This window comes from Myotis daubentonii, chromosome 7, assembly GCF_963259705.1.
Source record: "Myotis daubentonii chromosome 7, mMyoDau2.1, whole genome shotgun sequence".
Taxonomy (NCBI): Eukaryota; Metazoa; Chordata; class Mammalia; order Chiroptera; family Vespertilionidae; genus Myotis; species Myotis daubentonii.
Window position 1 is genome coordinate 77,591,815 of NC_081846.1, and position 21,654 is coordinate 77,613,468.

Genomic DNA, 21,654 nt, shown 5'->3' on the forward strand with positions numbered 1-21,654 from the left:
TGGAGGCAGTGGTACTTGGGGAACCGATTCTTTTCCTGCCTCCCTCCCATCCAGTTCCAGGCCAGCCGCTCCCTCGCGGCTTTCTGCCCTGCCCCTGGAGGAGGAGCTGTTGGTCTGATTTTTCAGAGCCTGAGAACTTGGTTGGGCCACAGTTCACAGCTAATGGGCTCCTGTCCTCTGCACATGTGTTCTCCACCGGCCCTGTCCGGCCCCACAGCCTTCTCCACTGCTGGATGTGGGGGGAATGGCGGGAAGTCTCGCTGTGGCCTTCAGATGGTTTTTGTAACACACCTTGTACTGAAATTTTACTGTGGTGCTCTCAGGTACGCGGGTCTATTGATAAAGCAAGTTCTTTCTTACTGGTAAGGTTATTACTAAATAGAAGTGTCCTTGTCAGGGATTCCCAAATGGGATTTGGGTACTAAACATCCTGAACTCCTAACAGTGGCAACGGTAATAGAGTGAAAGAGAAAAATTTCACGCCCACCAGGGGTAGAATCAATACAGGGAGGCCTGTGTGGCGCCCTGGTTAATAGCATCGTGTTCAGGAAGGGGGAGGGGATTGAAACAGCCACGAGCAGAGGCATGTACGTAGGTGAGGGGAGGGCCAGCTGGAGTGGTAGGAAGTGACCCAGTTCAGTCTACGGCGGGAGGATCCATAGCAGAGTCTTCAGGGCTCACCGGGTAAGCAGTGGAGCCAGGAGACCGAGGGCAGGAGAGGAGCTGGCTTACAGGTGGCGTGAAGAGTCCATGTGCGACCTTGAGTGTGAGGAGCCTCTGAACCACTCAGCGGACGTCCAAGAGGCATATGGACATCAGGCCTAGACCTTAGGGAGGGACTGTGGCCCGTGGGCTCTGAACGACTTACCCCGCGTCCCATTCCAGCGATCCGTGCATGATATTAGGTAACGTTTTGCTGTAAATTCTAATTGTCCTTGGAAGAGAGCCACCCCCAAAGACATTTGCCTGCACTGCTCTTGATGTCATCTTTAGAAATAAGTAATAACATTTTTTATTTTTACCCTTTTTTATTTTTATTTTTATTTTTTTTATTTTTTTTTAATATATTGTATTGATTTTTTACAGAGAGGAAGGGAGAGAGATAGAGAGTTAGAAACATCGATGAGAGAGAAACATCGATCAGCTGCCTCCTGCACATCTACTGGGGATGTGCCCGCAACCCAGGTACATGCCCTTGACCGGAATCGAACCCGGGACCTTTCAGTCCGCAGGCCAACGCTCTATCCACTGAGCCAAACCGGTTTCGGCCCCTTTTTTAAACCAGAGCGTTTTATTTTGTTTGTTTTGTTTTCTCTCTGCCCACAGAGAAAAACTTGCGCCTAAGAGTTGATCACTGTCACAGTTTTAACTACATGGGAATGAACGTTTTGCAAAGTCTGAAAAATTCAGTCATTATTTTTAGGAGAATTAAAAAAATGTATTTTCCGTTTGATGGTGAGACGACGTTTGTCACTCTGTCTCCCCTGACTTGGTCATAAATGGTAGAGAAGGCCCTTGTCTTAGTGCCAGTCCCAGTCATCAGTCATCAGCCGTTCAGGAGACCAGCACCTGTCCAGGTCCCTCGATCACACAGCAGTTTCGTCAATTCTTTTGGGATCATCAGTATTGTGGTGAGATGACTGACACAAGGCGGTGATGGTTTCTACCAGAGCTGTCCTGGGATCGAAGTCTGGTCAGCCCGCCCTCAGTGTCTCTGCTGGCGGTGTGTGCTGAGCTGGACTCGCACCAGGCTTTGAAGTCCTTTATTGCTTTTTATGAGTTTTACTAGATTTTCTTTTCCTCTCCTTCGGTTCTAGCAACTGACTTAATCCGGTCATCGTGGCCAGGGGCTTTGTCTCTAAAGACCAGTGGTTTCCCACGCTGTAAAACAGAGCAGATGTATTAGTCGCTGCACCTTTCAGAGAAAAGCGTGCACTTCGTCACATTAAGCATTTTGCAGTTTTTATGCCCAGCACTTCTCAACAAAAGCAATATTTTTTCTTTTGTTTTTTCAAAAACAATTGGACAAAAGACAGCAACACAATAACTGGGTGTCAGCAATATAACTGAAGAGAGGAATATGTCCTTCCATTTTCCACATTGCCTATGATACGGGCGTGTTGACTTAACTATATTTCCCCAAAGCCTTTTGATAAAAATTACTGTAAACTCAGATCACTCCTCCTATTTAGAAACATATACATGTAAGTTTCTTATCACATTAAAAGGGTCACTTAAAACCGTTATTTCTTTACAAGGACAGTCATGATGAGTTAGGACATTTGTGAATAATTTGTTACTATAATGTCTCTTATTAAGGCAAGAAGGTAGTTATAAAAGAAAGACTTTTTAGCTTACTCTCGCTATTAAGTAACAAAGCTTTCCTAGGCCATAAAAATATTTTGACTTCCTGTGTTCCTGCTTTTCTTTACCACTGAGAAGTGCTGTAATATTAATAAGTCAGTAATTTTTGAATGTCGACCTGCCGCCGCAGTGAGGGTGCTGACTATGTAACCATCAGTATTGTGGTGAGACCGAGAGAGCTTGCTCCTGCAGGGGGTCATGTTATTGTGAAACCTAATATTTCTGACAAACATGTTTATTTGGGGAGTGTTTTGTTTACAGTTATTTTTTTTAAAACTTTTTTCTCAGATGCAGTCTTCAGTGGATCCATGATCACTTTTTAAAAATTAATTTAAATTTTAAAAGAAAAGCTATTAGAAGCAGCTTAACAGATATAGGAAGTTTGCGTTCATGTTTAGTATCTGTGCCTACAAATCTTGCTCGAGGTCACTTCCTTCTTGTATTAACCAGACATGTCCCCAGTGGACTCTCCAGGAGGAGCTGTTGGTGACCTGTCCCTGGAGGGGGCCTCCCGTCATCCAGGAGAGGGTTTTGTTTTAGGCTGACTTACGTGACACCTTTGAGTCCTGCCAGCACAGTAATGTCTCCTGAGTCCCCTCGCCATTGCAGCCCAGGCACTTCCTTCTACTCACCTCATCAACGTTTCCCTTTGGGACGCATGAGCACTCCCCTGTCATTGGCTCTTATGGGAGGCTGTTCAGAGCCCAGTTACAGCGACAGGCAGGTGAGCTAAGTGAGCATCTTTCACGCCTGCACGGAAGTTACTGTGTCTTGGCATTATTCAGGTGTTTTTTTTTTAATTCTTTGAGATCAGCTAGAGGAATCCTCATTATTTAAGAGAATGTATGCATTTGTTTCCTCTTAAAAAGAGTTCACCACCCATGTGTACATTCACGTATGATCCTTCAATCTCTCGTTATCTCTAGAAAAATAAGGAACGAAATGGAGCTACTTGAACCATGTGTGCATCTTCAGGCATTTTATTCTAATCCAGTGGCTTTTTAAATATATATATATTATTGATTTCAGAGAGGAAGGGAGAGGGAGAGAGAGAGAAACATCAATGAGGAGAGAGAATCATTGATTGGCTGCCTCCTAAATGCCCCCTACCGGGGATTGAGCCTGCAACCTGGGCATGTGCCCTGACTGGGAATCAAACCGTGACCACTTGGTTCATAGGTCAGTGCTCAACCACTGAACCACACCAGCCGGGCATAATCCAGTGGCTTTTAACCTCTGTTGGGGCCTGAATCCCTTTGAGACTATGGAGAAAACAAAGAACTGCTCTCTGAAAATGCACATACAATACAACCTTTTCTAGACAATCCCGGGCTTTCTCTGGCTCCCTGAAGGCTCTTCAAGGTCTAGTGAGAGGCCCATGAATCTCATATTGAGAACTTGTATTCAGCAAACCTGTGACTCTTCTTGTTCCCATCCAACATGGACAGTTCTCACTAGGACATGTCAGAGATTTTCTCACCTGTTTCTCAATAGCTCAGTGTCAAAGAAACCTCGTCAGCCAGCTTCCTGCTCAGAGGCTACAATCAGAAAACAGAACTGGTGATATGGACCAGTTTCTTTTTATTTTATTTATTTATTTATGTTTCTTTATTAATTAAGGTATTACATATGTGTCCTTATCCCCCCATTCCCCCCCCCCCACCTCCCTATTTATGCCCTCAGTCCCCTGGTGTCTGTGTCCATTGGTTAGGCTTATATGCATGCATACAAGTCCTTTGGTTGATCTCTTCCCCTTACCCCACCCTCCCCTACCTTCCCTCTGAGGGTTGAGCATCTGATCGATGCTTCTCTGTCTCTGGATCTGTTTTTGTTTATCAGTTTATGTTGTTCATTATAACTGAGGATCTCAGAAGAAGTTTTTATTCTGTTATGCCTCACAGCTTCTGGCAGCCCCATGGCCAGGGTCCTAACTTGTAACGCTCACTCTCTGTAACTACATACATCATTGTCTAATTTAGCCATCATAACATTAGCTGAAGTCATTGTTACAGATTAATCTCATCCTTTCCTTTTTTCTAAAATTATGTTCTGTGTATCCTTGGTTTCCTGAGATGATATAAAATGATTCCCTTTCTGCCTGCCCACTCCTTTTCTGAAATTTACATGCTACAGCCTCAATTGATGATTACCCAAGTGGCTATAGTTTCAAAATAGCACCTATACTGATTGCTCCCAGGCACTGTGAGTACACCTGAGCAGCGCAGAGGGTGACTTCAATTTCTGATCACCCCTAGTCACTGCTAACCTTGACTTTCAACCTGCCTCTAGCAGAGAATGAGAATTTTTCAAATGCTAATTTTCAAAATTAGTCATTACTTAACTAGTAAAAGAAGTTCTTTTAAAAATAGCTTAATTAAATAGCTTAATTGAAGAGATCAACTATAAAAGCTGATATTTTAAGGCCCTGAGAATTTTCTTAGGTTTTTGTTTTGTGTTATTGGAGAGAGGGTTGCTTTTTTAAAAACAAATCTGAAAAAAAAATAAAAATAAAAACAAATCTGAAACAGTTTTGTTTCATTTTATCTTTTAGTGAAGAGATGGAGAAATTAAAATGTTTTTATAGAAACAAATTATTTAAAATGTAGAATGAGACAAAAGTTTTGTTTTTATTTAAACATTATTCAGTATAAGCAACAATAGCCTATTATTGTATACTAGAGGCCCAGTGCACGAATTTGTGCACAGGTGGTGTCCCTCAGCCTGGCCAGTGATCAGACCCCTCAGCTGATGGGGGCTGTCTGGCCTTGGGAGGTTGGCTGTGGGAACACACTGACCACCAGGGGGCACCTTCTGTGTTGAGCGTCTGCCCCCAGATGGTCAGTGCGCATCAAGCAACTGGTCGTAATGGTTGCTTAGGCTTTCATATATATATAGATAGATTTTGTTTTATTTTTTTGGTATTTCATATTTATTTATTTAGCTGTTTTATTTGCTCTTCTTTAAAAATGTCTTTAAAATTATATCTAGGAAGAGAACCAGTTGAGGGAGGGGGTTAAGGCAGTATATTGAAAACAAGCACGTTAGGTGAAAGACTCCTTAATAATGGTGAAGTGCTTGGTACCCATTTTCTCCCATCCAAGTACTAACCAGGCCCAACCCCGCTCAGCTTCTGAGATCAGATGATATGGGGAAGTTCGAGGTGGTATGGCTGCAGACATCAGCACCCTCTGATCGACTCCCGGGTCCCTGGTAGCCAGCACTGCATCCTCCGGGCAGGGGCCTGGAGGACCCCTTTCTGGAGAAACTGGACTAAGAAGCAACAGTGGAGACTGAATGGGATCCCCAGGCAGTCACTGCTGACCCCAGTGAAGTTTCCCACATGGAACTTCCAACAGTAGCATCTTAGTGTCTTATTTTTCAATATGAATGGACAGCAGGGCTACTGGGTGTGAAAGGAAGGCACTCAGATGAAACAGAAACCAAAACAAGCATGTGAGCCCAGAAAGGGGTAGAAAAGAAACCGACAATGCAATGAGCCGAAGGAAACTTTAAAAAACACCACAACTGCCATTGATATTCACAGAGAAGAAAAAGAATGTCTTGTACCCATGAAACAAGAGCAAGGAGGGAAAAATCAGAGAACAAGGAAATGCTCTTAGAAATTGAACCTGTATCTTAGGAAGGACTAATTCAGCAAGGATGGAAAGGAAAATGAGGAAATCACACAGAGTAGAACAAATAGAAATGGTAAAATGTGAGAAAAGGTGAAGAAAATCATATGATCTGTTCAGAAGCTTTTTGCCTAATAGGAATTACAAACAGAGGACATAGAGGAAGAAAAAAACTATAAAAAAATTTCCCAGAGCTGAAGGACTTGAAGTTTTCTGATTGAAAGCACCCACTAAGCACTTAGTAGAATGAATGGAAAACGAAAGTACACATACACTAAAGCCACTACTCTCCTGATTTCCTACCATTTTTACTGTTCCCTTTCTGTTTTCTTCTCGGTATCTCTTCCTCATTCCAGCCTTCATGCTGTTCCTCTGCTTTCTGTCTGTGGCTTTCCCCTCCCCCCTTTCCTCACTTCCTGCCCCCTCCACTTGTGGTGACATCCAGTCCAGTGACGTTAGCGACCTCTCTATGCCAGTGTTCCCGGATGGGTAAACCCAGCTGGCTCTTCCAGACCTATTTCCTGACACTTCCCCCTCCCCACACTCCATACCCAGTCCCCCCAGTCCCCACACATGTCAAAAAGTGGGCTTATTTCCTTTTCTCTTTGTGCCTTCTAATGAACCCCGTTCCTTTCTGTGTTCCCTATTACAGTAACTGAGAATGTCATCACTACAGTGTTACACATCATAAACGAGGAGGCTGGGATCACTCTGGGCCCTTCCATCTACCTCATCCCTCCCATTCAATCACTGTGTCCTATCAGACCTTCTGGTGATAAGCCCCTGTGTCCTGAGTTCCCAGGCAACCCTTCTATTCCTTCATTCTTATGTAGGAAGGGACAACAAAGGTCATTGGACATTTGAGGAGAAAATCTGTAGCTAAAAAAGTGAACAAAATAATACAAAAATTTATCCTAAGGATAACTTTTTAGAAACTCCACTTAGTAGCCTCAGGTTTGAAATAATATTGCCAATATGAGTAAAATCAATAACATGAAAAAGGAACAGGGAAGAAGAAGGAACTTTTAGAAATTAAAAATATTACTGCCAAAATAAAAAATTCTCCAGAAGGTTTGAAAGATAAAATAGAGGAAACCTCTGCCCTGACAGGGTGCCTCAGTGGGTTGGAGCATCGTCCTGTATACCAAAAGGTCAAGGGTTTGATCCCTTTTTGGGGGCATGTACAGAAGGCAACCAACTGATGTGTTCTCTCTCTCTCTCTCTCTCTCTCTCTCTCTCTCTCTCTCCCCCCCCCCTCCTCTCTCAAAAATCAATCAAAACATCCTTGGGTGAGGACTTTATATATATACACATACACATACATGTACAGGAAAACTCCAAGAGTTTAGAAAGTAAAAACACCAAAAAAGGGGAATATTAGAATAAAAGATATAGATGTCTCAGTCCTACATTTTGCTAACAGGAATTCCAGAAGAAGAGAGAAGGAATGAAAGAAATTATCAAAGAACAATGGAAATGTCCAAGAGCTAAAGATAATACTGTTCAAAACTGAGGAATCCCGAGTGCTGAGCAGAAGGCATGTAGATGGAACTGGAGAGCATTGTGCTAAGTGAAATAAGCCAGCCAGAGAAAGATAAATACCACATGATCTCACTCATTTATGGAATATAATGAACAACATAAACTGATGAACAGAAACAGATCCAGAGACAGAGAAGCATCGATCAGACCGTCAAACCTCAGAGGGAAGGTAGGGGAGGGTGGGGGTAACGGGAAGAGATCAACTAAAGGACTTATATGCAAGCATATAGGCCTAACCAATGGACACAGACAACAGGGGGGTGAGGGCATGAGTGGGGGGATGGGGGTAATGTGGGGATAAGGACACATATGTAATAACTTAATAAAAAATAAAAATAATAAAAACCACTATAATTCAGGTACAAAAAAAAAATGAAACAGATATGGATGAGTAAGTGCAGACCATTGAAATGGTAGAACACCGGGGATAAAAGGCCCGGAAAGCGTCTAAAACAAGCAAAAAGCTTTCATCTATAAGGGAACAGCCTCACCCTCATCGAATGTTGGAAAAAGTAAAGGGATGTCTTTAAACATTTAAGAATCATTTGCCCAGTGAAACTACTGACTAAGGGTTAGGACAAAACCAGCTACTTCCAGACATGCAGAGACTCGGAGAGCTGACCTCCACCTTAAAATCCTCATCGCTTCACTAGCAAGAGCTGATCGAATCTGTTCATGTTTGCTGAACATTTGCTAATATTTTCAAAATCCTGCGAGGCCTCTTTGCAGTCCTATTATATGGGTAGAACATTTTCTTTAATTTTTTTAATCTTTGTTCCCTCATTTCTCTTATAAACCCCAAACTCTGTTAAGTCTGCTAATTTCTCTGCTTTTCTCCATCCTTTTCTTATAATTTCCTTTGGGCGTTGTTTTAAAAAATTTGTCTCATCGTTAATTATTTCATTTTTATATTTTTATCTAAAATCTGTAACTTCCACAAGTAATTAGACAATTATTTTATAGCATGTGAAAATGTATACTAGTAAATACTAGCCTCATAAACTAAAAGTAGTACATTATTGGGGGAGGAGCTTTTTTCCTATAATATGTGTTTTAATTTCACTAATATGGGAACAGCCTAAACCTTCCTACCTTCCATTTTTTTGGAGGGGTTAGGGGAAGGGGATTGAAATTTTTTAAAAAGTATGAATACATATATATATGTGTGTGTGTGTGTGTGTGTTATAATCATAAAATTTGCAATTTTAACCATTTTGCGATTTACACATTGAAAAAGAGATAAAAAACGTGAGATGTCGCTGTTGTTAGAAAAGAAAACAAGATAATCATTAAAATGTGTCTGTTAAAGTAGCTGTGCTAATTCTCCTTGGTCAAGAAAAACAGTTTAATATGAAAAACGTATATTTTATGAACATTGTGTTTATGGTTTGAGTGAAATACATTTCTCTAGGTTCTTGATTGGCCTGAAATATTTAAACACACAGCACCTCTTTCCCTGATTTGCATGTGGAAGCCATAGTTTATGAAGTACATTTTAATTACATAAGTCCTGTCGCCCATTCACCTAACCTCTCCAAAGCTGGGTGTCCTCCTCTGGAATATGGGAAGACTCACAGTATCTGCCTCACACAGCAGGCGTGAGGATCACATGAGTGAATAGAATGGAAGTGCTTGGCACGTTGTAAATGCTAAAATAAAATAAGTCACACGCAGGGAGTGTATGGATGTGTGAATGGTATTCTGCATCTACACATATATGAAGAGTCCCAGCAAAACAGGAATCATTCCCAACAAGGTACTCAAAAGAGAAAAGACAGGGCTCCTGAAAGCAGGTTGTCCAGCTGTTTCGTTGGGAAGCGCATGCCAGATTGCTTGTTAAGTTGATAACTGTTTGTTTTTCCCAGTTTGAAAAAGAAAAACAGCATGATATCCGATCCTTCTTTTTACCAAAACCTAAAAAAAGGAACTCGGTGACCTCCTGTGATGACTCAAAGCTATTCCACGAGAAAAATACTGTAGTGCCACTAGGCCCTGGAAAAATACCTACAAGAGATACCACTGATTTTGAAAACAGTTTTGAACCTGAAGCTAAAAGACAGAAGTCAGTCACCCCCGATGACCGCGGCAGCCCCCCACAGGCGCAGCCGGCCTGGCCCCGGAAAACCACAGCTCTAGCCCCGGCCACCACCCCGGCCCCTCCCCACGGGGACTGGCAGTGTGGTTTCTGCACCTACATCAACAACGCATTGCTGCCTTACTGTGAAGTGTGTGGGAATCCTCACGGCAGCGCTGGTGAGTAGACAGGCCCCGACAGGGGTGTTTCCAGATAGCCTGTGGTTTTTGAGACCACGGCTGCTTCATAGGGCAGTGTGACTCGGCACTGCCTTCAGCTTTTAAGCTGGAGGAACAGCTGCACATGTGAAGTGAATGTATCCCCTTGTGGAATGTGGAAAGCTCCTGGCTCCGTCAAGAATGTGGACCCCCAGCGTCTGTGGCCTGGCATTAATTTGGCACAAATGGACATTTCTGATTAATGCCAGCAGGATGTGAATTCAGTGGGCAGGAATAGAAGCTCTGTTGCTATGGCAGCAAATATGCCTTATAGCCCTAGACCTGCTGTTTTCTTTACTCAGAGGATAATACTTGATTTTACAGAAATTATAGATTATTTTTATTCAAATAACAAAATAACCCAATGTCGCTTCTTTGTCTAGTAAAATATACACTGGGCCATGTTTCTTGCATGGCAATCATAGAAATTCCTCTCTAGATCTTTTTAAAGAACCGATTTGATATGTTTTATGAGTTTATTCTTTTTTAAAGCATGCTATTTTAAAAGTAGACATCATAAACATACCTCAGAGTATGTTTTCATAGCATGAGATGACATTTCCTGATGCTTTGCTTTTGGAATGATTATTCATACCTGGTTGTCTTAAGAAAAACATCACTCGTATGCCTTTGTTGCCAGTTCTCCTGGGTGAGAGGTCTTTTTTTATGGTAACTCACATGCCAAGTTGACAGTTTTGGAACCTGGAAGAAGTCATTTTGTTTCATCAAGTGTAATAATTGTTCACATCTACTTTTCCATCATATGTGAACTCTTCAGAGTAGTAACATTAACAAAGACGCAGCTAAGTTGAAGCTGAAACTGCAGGTCCTTCTTGCCTGCCATGCGTCCCTCCGTCTTAGCTTTGATTTGAGAGAAAGTGTAATCAGTAGCTGAGTCTTTTCCTCTTTCAATCCTGGGTGTTCCTACCCAAACTGACAAGGCTGCCATCTGGGTGGTTATATTTGTAACGTGGACACCTGTTGTCTGTGAACTAAATTGGAACCACAAGCTTATCCCATATCATCTCTCTCATAATTTGCATTACCTCATTCAATTTCCAACTGCTACAGGCAATAAAAATAAAGTATCTTGTGACTACAAAGTAATGTCAGTTCACATTAAGTATATAAGTTGAGCGATTTAGCAACAAAAATTATACTTTAATAGGGTTTTATAGTTCTGATTTCTCTTTGTGATGATACCAAGAGCAACAATGAATGTTTCTAGACCCGTGATTTAATAAGCAAACTCCCAAGCAATCCAAACAAAAACAAAATATCTTTTGTGAACAAGCAACTATCTGTTCAAAGAGAAACATAACAATGATATTACTGTATATAAAAGTTATTAGGTTTATGTTACTGTAATTTGGCATAGTGATTTCCAATCTTAATTTGGATATACCCCAAAAGTATTGAACCACAGAATTATTTCTAATCCATCTAAATTTTTAACTCCTTGCCTGCCATGTAACACTTTGAGGGTATGGTGGAATCCAAAAATCAAAGGAGCCGTCTTAGGATATTACATTCCTGTAGAGGTTGCTAATGCAGATTCTAGCACATTAGATGAGATTTGGTACAGTATACTAGTGAGCACTAATATTTGTCAACTAGAGGCCCAGTGCACGAAATTCATGCACCAGTGGGGGGAGGAGGCGTCCCTCAGCCCGACCTGCACCCTCTCCAATCTGGGAGCCCTCGGGGGATGTCCAACTGCCAGTTGCAATCTGGGACCTCTGGCTCCTAACTGCTCACCTGTCTGCCTGCCCTAACCACTCTGCCTGCCTGATCCCCCTAACTGCCCTCCCCTGCCAGCCTGGTCGCCCCTATTAACTTTTTTTTGAATCTTATTCCCTTCACACACACAATTGCAGTTGACTTCCTTATTGGCTTCTCCCTCTCACACAGTTTTTCTCTCTCCTTTATGTAACACTTTTTCCTACTGACTTATCATTTATAAACTTTTCTTTCCTCCTTATTTCTTAATTCTGTTCCATCATCCTTCTTCCCATCTTTCTCCTACCCTCCCTCCCCACGTTCCTTCTTTCCTTTATCTTTATTCCTCCCTCCCTCCCCTTTTCCTTCCTTCCCACCTTAATTTTTTTTCTTCACTTCCTCCCTCGGACCTGCTTTGCTCCCTCCCCCATTTCTTCCTTCTTCCCATTCTCCTTTTAAGCTCTACCGGCTCCCCTTTAAAACTTTCCTTCCCTCCCCCTTTCTCTCTCATCCACATCCTTCTTACTTCCACTGTTTTAATATCTATCTACCTGCCTAATTATTCACTATCATTTATCTTTTTTCTTTTCTGACTCCTACTTTTAAAATCTGTCCCCAGTACACAACTATACTTGATTTTCATTATAGCTCCTACAGTTCACTCACACATCCTCTTTCCTTCTTTAACTCTGCTCTCTACTGACTCCTTTATAAAGTTCTTCCCTCCCTCCTTCCCTTCTTAAAGATTCTGTTGGGGGAAGGGGGGGGGGGCGGGCATTAACCCCCCAGCCCAAGGCTCAGCCCCAGCCAGGTGTTCGCTGCCCGCCCCCCTTCCCCGGCCTCCCTGCTGCTGTCCTGCTCTCATTCCCTGCCTGGGATGCCGGGCCCAGCAAAAGTGGCCGAGGCCTGGGCACTGCTGCCACAAAGTAGGAGCACCTCCACCCAGAAGGCCTCCGACCGTCCTCCACTCTGTCCCAGACCCGTGGGCGCCTCCCCGCCAATGGCCGCCACCTCCCTCCTCCTGTGTCTGGGCGGGGCTCCCTGCTCCACACCGCCTGCGCCCCACCCCTTGCCAGGTGCACCTGCTCCGCCTCCTCCTCCCTCACCCCCCAGCGGTTGTCACCCCCTTCTGCATGCAGTTTCCTTCCCTTTTTCATTCCTGCATCTCTTTCTTGTTCCCTTTCTGTATTCTGTTTCTTCTCTCGGCCTGTGTGCATGCAGGCCTGCCTTCCTCTCCCTCTCCTTTCTTATCCCCACCTATCGTATCCTATCCTATCCCAGGCCTTGCAGCTGCCTGAGCAGAGGGCGGGGATGCAGCCTGCTGATCCGGTCGTGATGCTGTAACAGACAAATTTGCATATTCCTCTATTATTAGATTAGATGTGTAACACTTCTCTTGTGCTTTGTTCTTAAAATTGATAGTTTTCGCTTGACACTTTACAGTTATACGCCCAGATTTCTCTCTCACTGGATTCAGATTGGATGTATCCAGTGGTCTCTAACATCTATTTCCACCTGGACATCTAATGCAAGCATGTCAAACTCAAAGAATAACACGGGCCAGATAAACAAGGTTTAAGTTTATGCGGGCTGCAAAAAAACAAAGCTTCAATTTTCATAGAAACATAGGTTTATTTCAGTAGAGACATATGAATACAAAGGGTTGAAATAAATGAGTAATTGTTAACATAAAATAATAGAACATTTTAATAAAAATTAATATTTTTTCTTGAACATTAACTTATCAGACACTGAATAACTGCACAAATTAATAAGCATAATGCAAATCGACCTATTTTTCTTGTTCTTCAAAAGCGAAATATTTCCTGTTGCGCACAACAAACAAGTGAGTCCAAGAGTAATGACATGGCAATTAGCTGCTAAATTATTTGCTGCTAGTATTAGTGGAGAGAAATGGTGCACCTGTGCATAAGGTGCGTAAGAGAAATGGATGCAACACGATTATAGTAATCAGTCATTAGTGAATGTTGTAGTTCGTTATTAACAATTATATATAGCAGGATATTATAAAAATTAAGTTATGAAATTTTTATTAAAACATTTCTTACATACCATTATATTGGCTGGGCTGCAAAAATATTCGTTGTGGGCAGCATGCAGCCCGAGGGCCGAGAGTTTGACATGCTTGGTCTAATGGGTACCTCACGCTTAGCATGTCCAAAGTGTAATTGTTGATTCACCACCAATACCCAAATCTTCTCTTCCTCTATCTTCCCTTTATCATGCTAAAAACCTAGACAGCATTCTTGATTCCTTTCTCTCTTCCCACACTTGATCCATCAGATTCTGCTGGTGTGGCCTCTAAAATATATCCTGATTCTGGCCCCTTTATCTTATTGGTACCACCCACTGGAATCCACGGTTTTCTCTCTCTCATACCTCAGTGGCCTCTCTACTATTCTCCCTTGTGGCTCTTCTCAATACAGCAGCCAGCGTGAGCCTTTAAAGACTTAGGCCAGTGTCTTCCTTTGCCTAAAGCCCTCTAGTACCTTCTAGCTACATGTAGAATCTAACCCAAGAATATAGACCCGGAGCCAGGCTTCCTAGACTCAGGGACACTCTCAGCTCAAATGGGGCTCTTCCTAGAGCTTGGCCCTGCTGACCATGCCCTTACTTACCTTCAGATAGAACCCTGTTTTATATGAAAGGGCCCTATTCACTTGTTTACCTGCTTATTGTCTACTTCTGCCACTTAGAATGGAATCTCCAGGGTCGGGGGACGCATCTGTCTTGTCCTTGCTTCCCGTCCAGCACTAGCGTAGAACTTGGCATTTAGTGTCTTCCAATACATGTTTCCAGAGGATGAGCAAACATCGTTGACTTTGTTTCTTTCTGTAAGAACTACTGTGACTTTTTTAAACTTTCCTTTTCAAACTTGGCGTAGGGTAAATAATGACTTTATCTAATGTATGTATAAATTATTTGTTTGATTTTTATAATCCTACAAATAGATAGCCTACATTATACCCTGGATAAAAACAGAAATGAGGAAGATGAGTCTCAGAAAGACACGTCCAGAAACGTTTGCACTGATTCTAACTGTGAAAAACGAGTGCTTGGAAAGACAGAACCGGAACCGTTGGCTGAGAGCAAGGAGGAAATATCGAAAATCGAGAGAGAAGATGGACTCGCGCCCCAGCCAGGTGATGGTAAGTTTGCTCCGATTTCCATTGTCCAAATAATACCATGTGCTTAGACACATGATGCTGTTAGTAGATTTGTGATCACTGCCTGGTTCTGGGTTCTTCGTATATTCATTTATATTAAAAATATAAGCCACACACTTAAACACCAGGTGGCGGGGAGAGCAGAGCTGCTGGCACTCAGACATCACCAGAGAGCAAACCAGCACCTGGCTTCCCTGCTCCAGACCTGCTGCCCGCCTCAGCCCCCCGCTTCACACAGCGACCCAGTTCCCTTCACACAGCAGCCCAGTTCCCTTCACACAGCGACCCGGTTCCCTTCACACAGCGACCCGCTTCCCTTCACACTGCGACCCGGTTCCCTTCACACAGCGACCCGGTTCCCTTCACACAGCGACCCGGTTCCCTTCACACAGCAGCCCAGTTCCCTTCACACAGCGACCCGCTTCCCTTCACACAGCGACCCGGTTCCCTTCACACAGCAGCCCAGTTCCCTTCACACTGCGGCCCGGTTCCCTTCACACAGCGGCCCGGTTCCCTTCACACAGCAGCCCAGTTCCCTTCACACAGCGACCCGCTTCCCTTCACACAGCGACCCGGTTCCCTACACACAGTGACCTGGTTCCCTTCACACAGCGGCCCAGTTCCCTTCACACAGCAACCTGGTTCCCTTCACACAGCGGCCCAGTTCCCTTCACACAGCGGCCCGGTTCCCTTCACACAGCGACCCGGTTCCCTACACACAGTGACCCGGTTCCCTTCACACAGCGGCCCAGTTCCCTTCACACAGCAACCCGGTTCCCTTCACACAGCGACCCGGTTCCCTTCACACAGCGACCCGGTTCCCTTCACACAGCGGCCCGGTTCCCTTCACACAGCAACCCAGGCCCCTTCACACTGCAACCCGGTTCCCTTCACACAGCGACCCGGTTCCCTTCACACAGCGACCCGGTTCCCTTCACACAGCGGCCCGGTTCCCTTCACACAGCAACCCAGGCCCCTTCACACTGCAACCCGGTTCCCTTCACACAGCGACCAGGTTCCCTTCACACAGCGACCCGGTTCCCTTCACACAGCGACCTGGTTCCCTTCACACAGCGACCCGGTTCCCTTCACACTGCGACCCGGTTCCCTTCACCCAGCGACCCCGGCCCCTTCACACAGCGACCTGGTTCCCTTCACACAGCGGCCCGGTTCCCTTCACACAGCGACCTGGTTCCCTTCACACAGCGACCCGGTTCCCTTCACACAGCGGCCCGGTTCCCTTCACACAGCGGCCCGGTTCCTTTCACACAGTGACCCGGGCCCTTCACACAGCGACACAGGCCCCTTCACACAGTGACCCGGGCCCAGCAACTGGATGGTGTGGATATTTGGGAGATTCTTTGGGGCCAAATGGTAAGGTTGACAGATTAACAGCCATTAGCAGATAATTTATTCTTTACATATGAATTCCTTTTAAATGCCTACAACTAATTGGCATAATTTAATTTTAGGTTTGGGGTTTTGTGTGTTTTTGGTAAAGAAAATTTTTCTGAGGAACATAATTTCAAGACTGCATGAATCAAGTGATCACTTTGTTAAGGATGTAAATGTTGAATAACTCTGTTGTATGCTGGAGACTAATATAATGTATATGAACTATAGTTTAATTTTTTATAAAAGACTATATGAATCATGACTGCACTTGGAGCCAACCACATAGTGTTTCAGATTTATTTACTTTTGGGTTGATTCCACTTATTATTTATAGCTGTGATAGTTGGCAAATACTAGTCTATATGTCATGCCTCACTATCTTTTTGTGCCAGCTGGCAAGAGATTGTGAGTGCTTTGGGGTTATTTTCTTCGTTACTCAGTTTGTGACCACAGTAACTCACTGGGCTAAGTCCTCTTACTAATGGCGTGGCCTTGGGCAAGTGAATGTGCCTCAGTTTCCCCCTCTGAATAATGCATTACTTATTTCTGAGAAGTGTTAATCTATGTGTTGAGACCAGTGCATGGAACATGGTAAGTACTTGGTAAGTGTTAAGTATAATTATTATTTAGGTCAGTGTTGATAACCCTGTCTTTCCTACAGAACATGTTGGTCAGTGGAACTGAGAAAGGAATAAATGAAAAGAGATTGTGAGGAGAGAAGGTATCCCTTCGTTTCCCTTTGTGAATGTGAGGCGAAGCCACAGGGAGCCGGGCACTTATGGGGCCCTTGCTGGATGGTACTGTTGCTGCTGATCAAGACAGTGCCCTTTCAGCCTCCACTTAAATCAGCTCTAGGAGAAGTCTAGATGCCACACTCCTTCCCTCGTGGTGGCAGGAAATGCTCCCTTAGGCCTGACTTGGAACGCTCAGCTCATTCTGAATGTGTTCCTTTCTTCCTGGGTCACTAGTGAAAGTGCAGGCCCCTGGTGCCGGGAGGCCATGCTCCGAGCTGCCTCCCTGCGTCCTGTTCAGGCCCAGGCCATGCTCTCCGGCACAGATGTTGATATACTTGGTAAAACTGGTTTATCAGCCAACCCACAGAAGACTGGATTGAACTATTTTGGATAGAGGGTAGATGGGCCTTCAGGTTCTCTTTCATCTCCTTGTTTAGAACGGTCGAAGCGCGCAGACCCTCAGCCAGTGTACAGCACCCTCATGTTTCGTGCAAGTAGGAACACCGACCGGATCCACCTCTACACCAAGGTAAGCATCATGCCGGTCATGTGGCTTGAATCATGCAAAAGGCTTCCTTTTTTCCTGTTTCAATGAGATATTTAATTTTATTAGCCAAGAGATTGGCACCTAGTTCCTCTTCTCCTTGAAGCTGGTCCTCAGATCCCGATGGTAAGGCAGAGAGGCAACCAGCATAGTAGGCAGGAGCCCAGGCTGCAGCACCAGAGCCTCAGCTCAGATCTGTGACCAGCTCTGGAGTCTTGGACTGCTCACTTCATTGCTCCGTGCCTCAGTTTCCTCGGCTGTGATACGTGGAGAGGAGCTGTACCAGGATCAAAGGAGCTGATTCCCGCAGAGCAGTCAGCACAGTGCCCGCCACAGTGCCCTCTCACAAAACGCCAGCTCCTGCCTGGCCACTTGGAGCAGCAGCGACAGCAGCGTCTGTGCCGAGCCTCCACCTGTCCATCCGTGCACTGGACTCCATGGCGATGTCATGAAAGGGTTGCTCAGGTTCTGCCCTGAGCCTAGGCTGGTGGGGCTCAAACTTTCATCTCAGGACCTCTGTGCACCCCTAAGTTCATTGAGGACCCCAAAGACCTTTTGTTTATGTGGCTTATATCTATTGATACTTACTATATCTAAAATTAAAATGGAAACACCTAAAAATATTCATTTATTTTTTTATTTAAGAGTAGCCATAATATAAATGTACATATTTATATCAGTAGCATATTTTCATGAAAAACAATTGTGTTTTCCAAAACAGAAATAATATTTAATGAACATTTACATTTGTAGCAATTTTCTCTGAAGTCTTAATAGAAGACAGTGGGATTCCCAGATCTGCCTGTGCATGGAAAGCCACTGTACAGCTGGGACAGAATGAGAACGAAAGAGGCAAATCATGTTTTACTGTTTTCACATCAACTCTTTGACGTGTGGATCCCCGGGAAGGAGCTGGGGCCATGTGAGAACCCTTGGCCTCAGTTAACTGGTCTGAATATTTGAGGAAAAGTTGCTGACATTATGAATACTTTTGTTTGGACTACAGTTTCAAATCCTAATCTGTATAAGAAAATGATATTTATAACTTTCTAAACTCATGGGCCATTCTACCGGAAGAATGCCTTTTCGAAGATAACTGTGTTGGAGCTGCGCAAACTCAGTGCCATGTTATCTGCTACACCAAACATAGGTATAGACGGATGGCGCTCCGTGTAATAATTTCCAGTTCTAACGAAGACTGGAAGAGCTGGATCGAAGAGCAGGAGGTGGGGAGGGTCGTGAATACAAACTCGCCGAGCAGCCTCCTCATTGGCCCACAACCTCTGTCCTGGGGCCACACCGGGAGAGGGACCCGGGCAAAGCCAGGCAGTCCGCAGCGCTCCTCTGACAGCCGGACCCCAGGCCTGGACCCCAGGCCTAGACGTGGGGGGAGCGCCACGGGCGTCTCTGCTCCCCCAGGCAGACCTGAGCCTGAACCACCCTCGCCCCTGGGAGCGAGTGCCAGGCCACGCTTCCCTGACCATCACATGGGAGCAACAGGGAACTGACCCCAGGTGGGCCTGAGGGTCAAGAAGCCAAAAGTCGGACACCGGGCTGAGCACACACAGGAATTCAGAAGCCCTTAGCTCGTTACTCTGTGCAGTGGAAGCTGTGCTTCCTGAATCATCTGATTGGTGGTTCTCCCCTTGGGGTGGAGGCGGGGGAGAAACTGCCAGCTCCTGGCAGGGGCACAGGGGCCGGCTGCCGGGCCAGGTGCAGCCACAGCCTCGCCACCCCTCCTGGCTCAGCCACCGGCCTGGCAGCGTGGCCACCTCCTGTTCTTGACATCTCTCTTAGCAGTTTCCGCTGCATTTGTACAACCACTCTAAATACTTACATGCCCCTTTACCATAAAACATTATTCAGTTATTTCCTATTCACGAGACCCGAAGCAGATGGAATGCTAACAGGTCTTTTCACAGCTACAGCAGAGTTGAGATGAGATCTTTCCTTTTGACCTTTGAAGAGCTGAACTAGAAGCTGGATGAAAACCAGCTCGCTGCCTAAAAGGACACCGCTTAAAAGGAAGAGCAGTAACAGCCATTTAGCCATTGATGTCATTAACATGTAACTCTAAAGAACTGTCCTTGTAGCCAGAATCCCAAGTCTGACTGAGTTTAGAATAACAGTTATGTATCTAAACTTTGAATCCGCATGTAATTTCTTTTTGTGTTTTTCCCAAAACAATTGTGGGAGCTGGAGCCCTTCCTTTTAGCCGAGAGAGTTAGAATATGATTCGACTCTTGTTGCTATGCTTTCATAATCAGAGATTCTTCTCCCCCTTTTTAAAGAAGTACTTCCTGCTCCAGCCTTGTGTTAGCTGACTGCCCCTCTGCGTGGTATTTTCCCTGAGCAGCGAACGCACTGAGGCATTCAGAGAGCCCCGGGGAGCCTTCCCCACCCCTCCTCTCAGCATCCTTTCTGGGGGGCTGTGTGGGTGGGATCTTGGGAGACGGGGCTATTATGTCATAATACAATTCTTTACTTTTAAAATAAGTGCTGGTGCCTACAGACAAAATGGATTGACAATGCCTTCTTAATCTGTAATCAGGATGGGAACCAGATGAACTGCAATTTCATTCCTTTGGATATAAAATTAGACCTCTGGGAAGATTTACCAGCAAGCTTTGAGCTGAAACAAAATCGCTCCCTGGTAAGAACAGTTCTGTGAATTTGTTGTAAATTAAAATCTGAGCAATGTTAATGACCATTTCGAGTTTAATAAAAGCGGAGCACTCGCGGCCTGTCACAGAATTCCCGTCACCGGCCGCGCCGGCAACTTACCCCGCTGCTCAGAATAAATGTGAGCTCCGTTTCCGTGGTGAGTGATCACACCCAGGGTGGCTGCTCCTGCGGATTGAATCATCCTCACATTTAATGCCTCGTTCACGGGAGCAGCAGCTGTGATCGTGGCATCTGTCAGATCACACTTTATCTGTGAGGGCTCAGTTCTAACCTGACAGGTTCTGAGAGCGGAGCTGAGACCATGCGGGGTGACTCTCGATTCCTTGTGAGAGCACCAGTCTGCAGTGCCGGCCGCGCACCTGCCAGGGAGGCCTTGGTGCTCACCTGCGGCCCGTTTCCCTTCCCTGCAAAGGAGGGTCAGCGTGTGCAGGGCGGACCCAGCAGGCAGTGTACCGCTTTCTACAAGAAAACAGCGATTACGTTTTGCCCTTTGAGTAGAAATCAAACATTGCCCGTAGGGGGCTGCACCTGTCTTAAAAGGAAAGGTAGCACTGACTTTCTTCAGTGTCATCTAATTGTGATTCGCAGATTCCCAGAAGATAGCCAGCTGCATATATTTGACCAATAAGTAAGATGAATGTTACTCTAATAAAAATGCCCAGGTTTATTGATGGCTGCCTTCCTGCGATTACTTAGGTCATGGGGTTCAAAGCGATTCTCAGGTGTTGCCGTGCCTGTCGGTCATGACTGCCACACCTGCTGTCCCCAAGACCAGCTTTGCCTTGGTCACGGCTTCCGCCCGGGGCCTCTGTCGGCCTCACTGAGCACATGGCTGCAGCTGGTCCCTGGGTGCCAGGGACATGTGCCAGGTGCCCTGAAACGTGCCTGCAGAGTCTCTGGATCAGGAGACGCCTGCAGAACTGGCTGTAGGGGGTTCACGAGAAGGAGATGAACCATCAAACCGAAGAAAGCTTTCACTGTCCCCCAAGAAGCCTGTTTGGGGTATATAAAACTCAGGTGCCCGACATTGTAAGTAGCCCCACTTCAAAGGAAGGCGTGCGGTGCGCCGCGTGCACTGTTTCACCTCTCATCTCCCGGCAGATTTTGCGGTTTGTGCGCGAATGGAGCAGCCTCACGGCCATGAAGCAGAGGGTGGTCAGAAGGAGCGGGCAGCTGTTCTGCAGCCCAGCTCTGGCATTCGAAGAGGCCACAAAGCAACAGACCAAACAAAACAGCACAAAAAGGTATGGGCAGTCCTTCTCTTTCTGTTTTGTATTTTAATATATATATATTGATTTTAGAGAGGAAGGAAGAGGGAGAGATGGAAACATCTGTTTTGTATTTTATTACTTGTCATGGTTATTTCTTAGTGGGGAGGTGTGGGGCGGGGGGGGGGGGGTGGGGGGGTGGGTTGAAGCATTTATGTAACCACTAAAGAAATCCAAGATTCGGTTGTCCGTTCTTCTCAACATGAGTTGCACTCACCCAGCCCTGGACCCTGGCTCACAGGAAGACATTTCCCTGTGAGGACAGCAGGACACGCCTCTGGGCCCGTCTTC

General features: G+C 45.1%; 1 protein-coding gene across 1 annotated transcript in view; it reads left to right on the top strand.

The window, feature by feature from the left end:
- Window positions 1–21,654, top strand: part of ZRANB3 (zinc finger RANBP2-type containing 3) — a 221,098-nt gene that overhangs the window by 182,819 nt on the left and 16,625 nt on the right. The window contains exons 13-17 of the mRNA XM_059704593.1: window positions 9,404–9,791; window positions 14,522–14,719; window positions 17,304–17,395; window positions 19,962–20,063; window positions 21,197–21,339. Coding sequence (XP_059560576.1) covers window positions 9,404–9,791; window positions 14,522–14,719; window positions 17,304–17,395; window positions 19,962–20,063; window positions 21,197–21,339 — 923 coding nt within the window. The remainder of the gene's footprint in view (window positions 1–9,403; window positions 9,792–14,521; window positions 14,720–17,303; window positions 17,396–19,961; window positions 20,064–21,196; window positions 21,340–21,654) is intronic.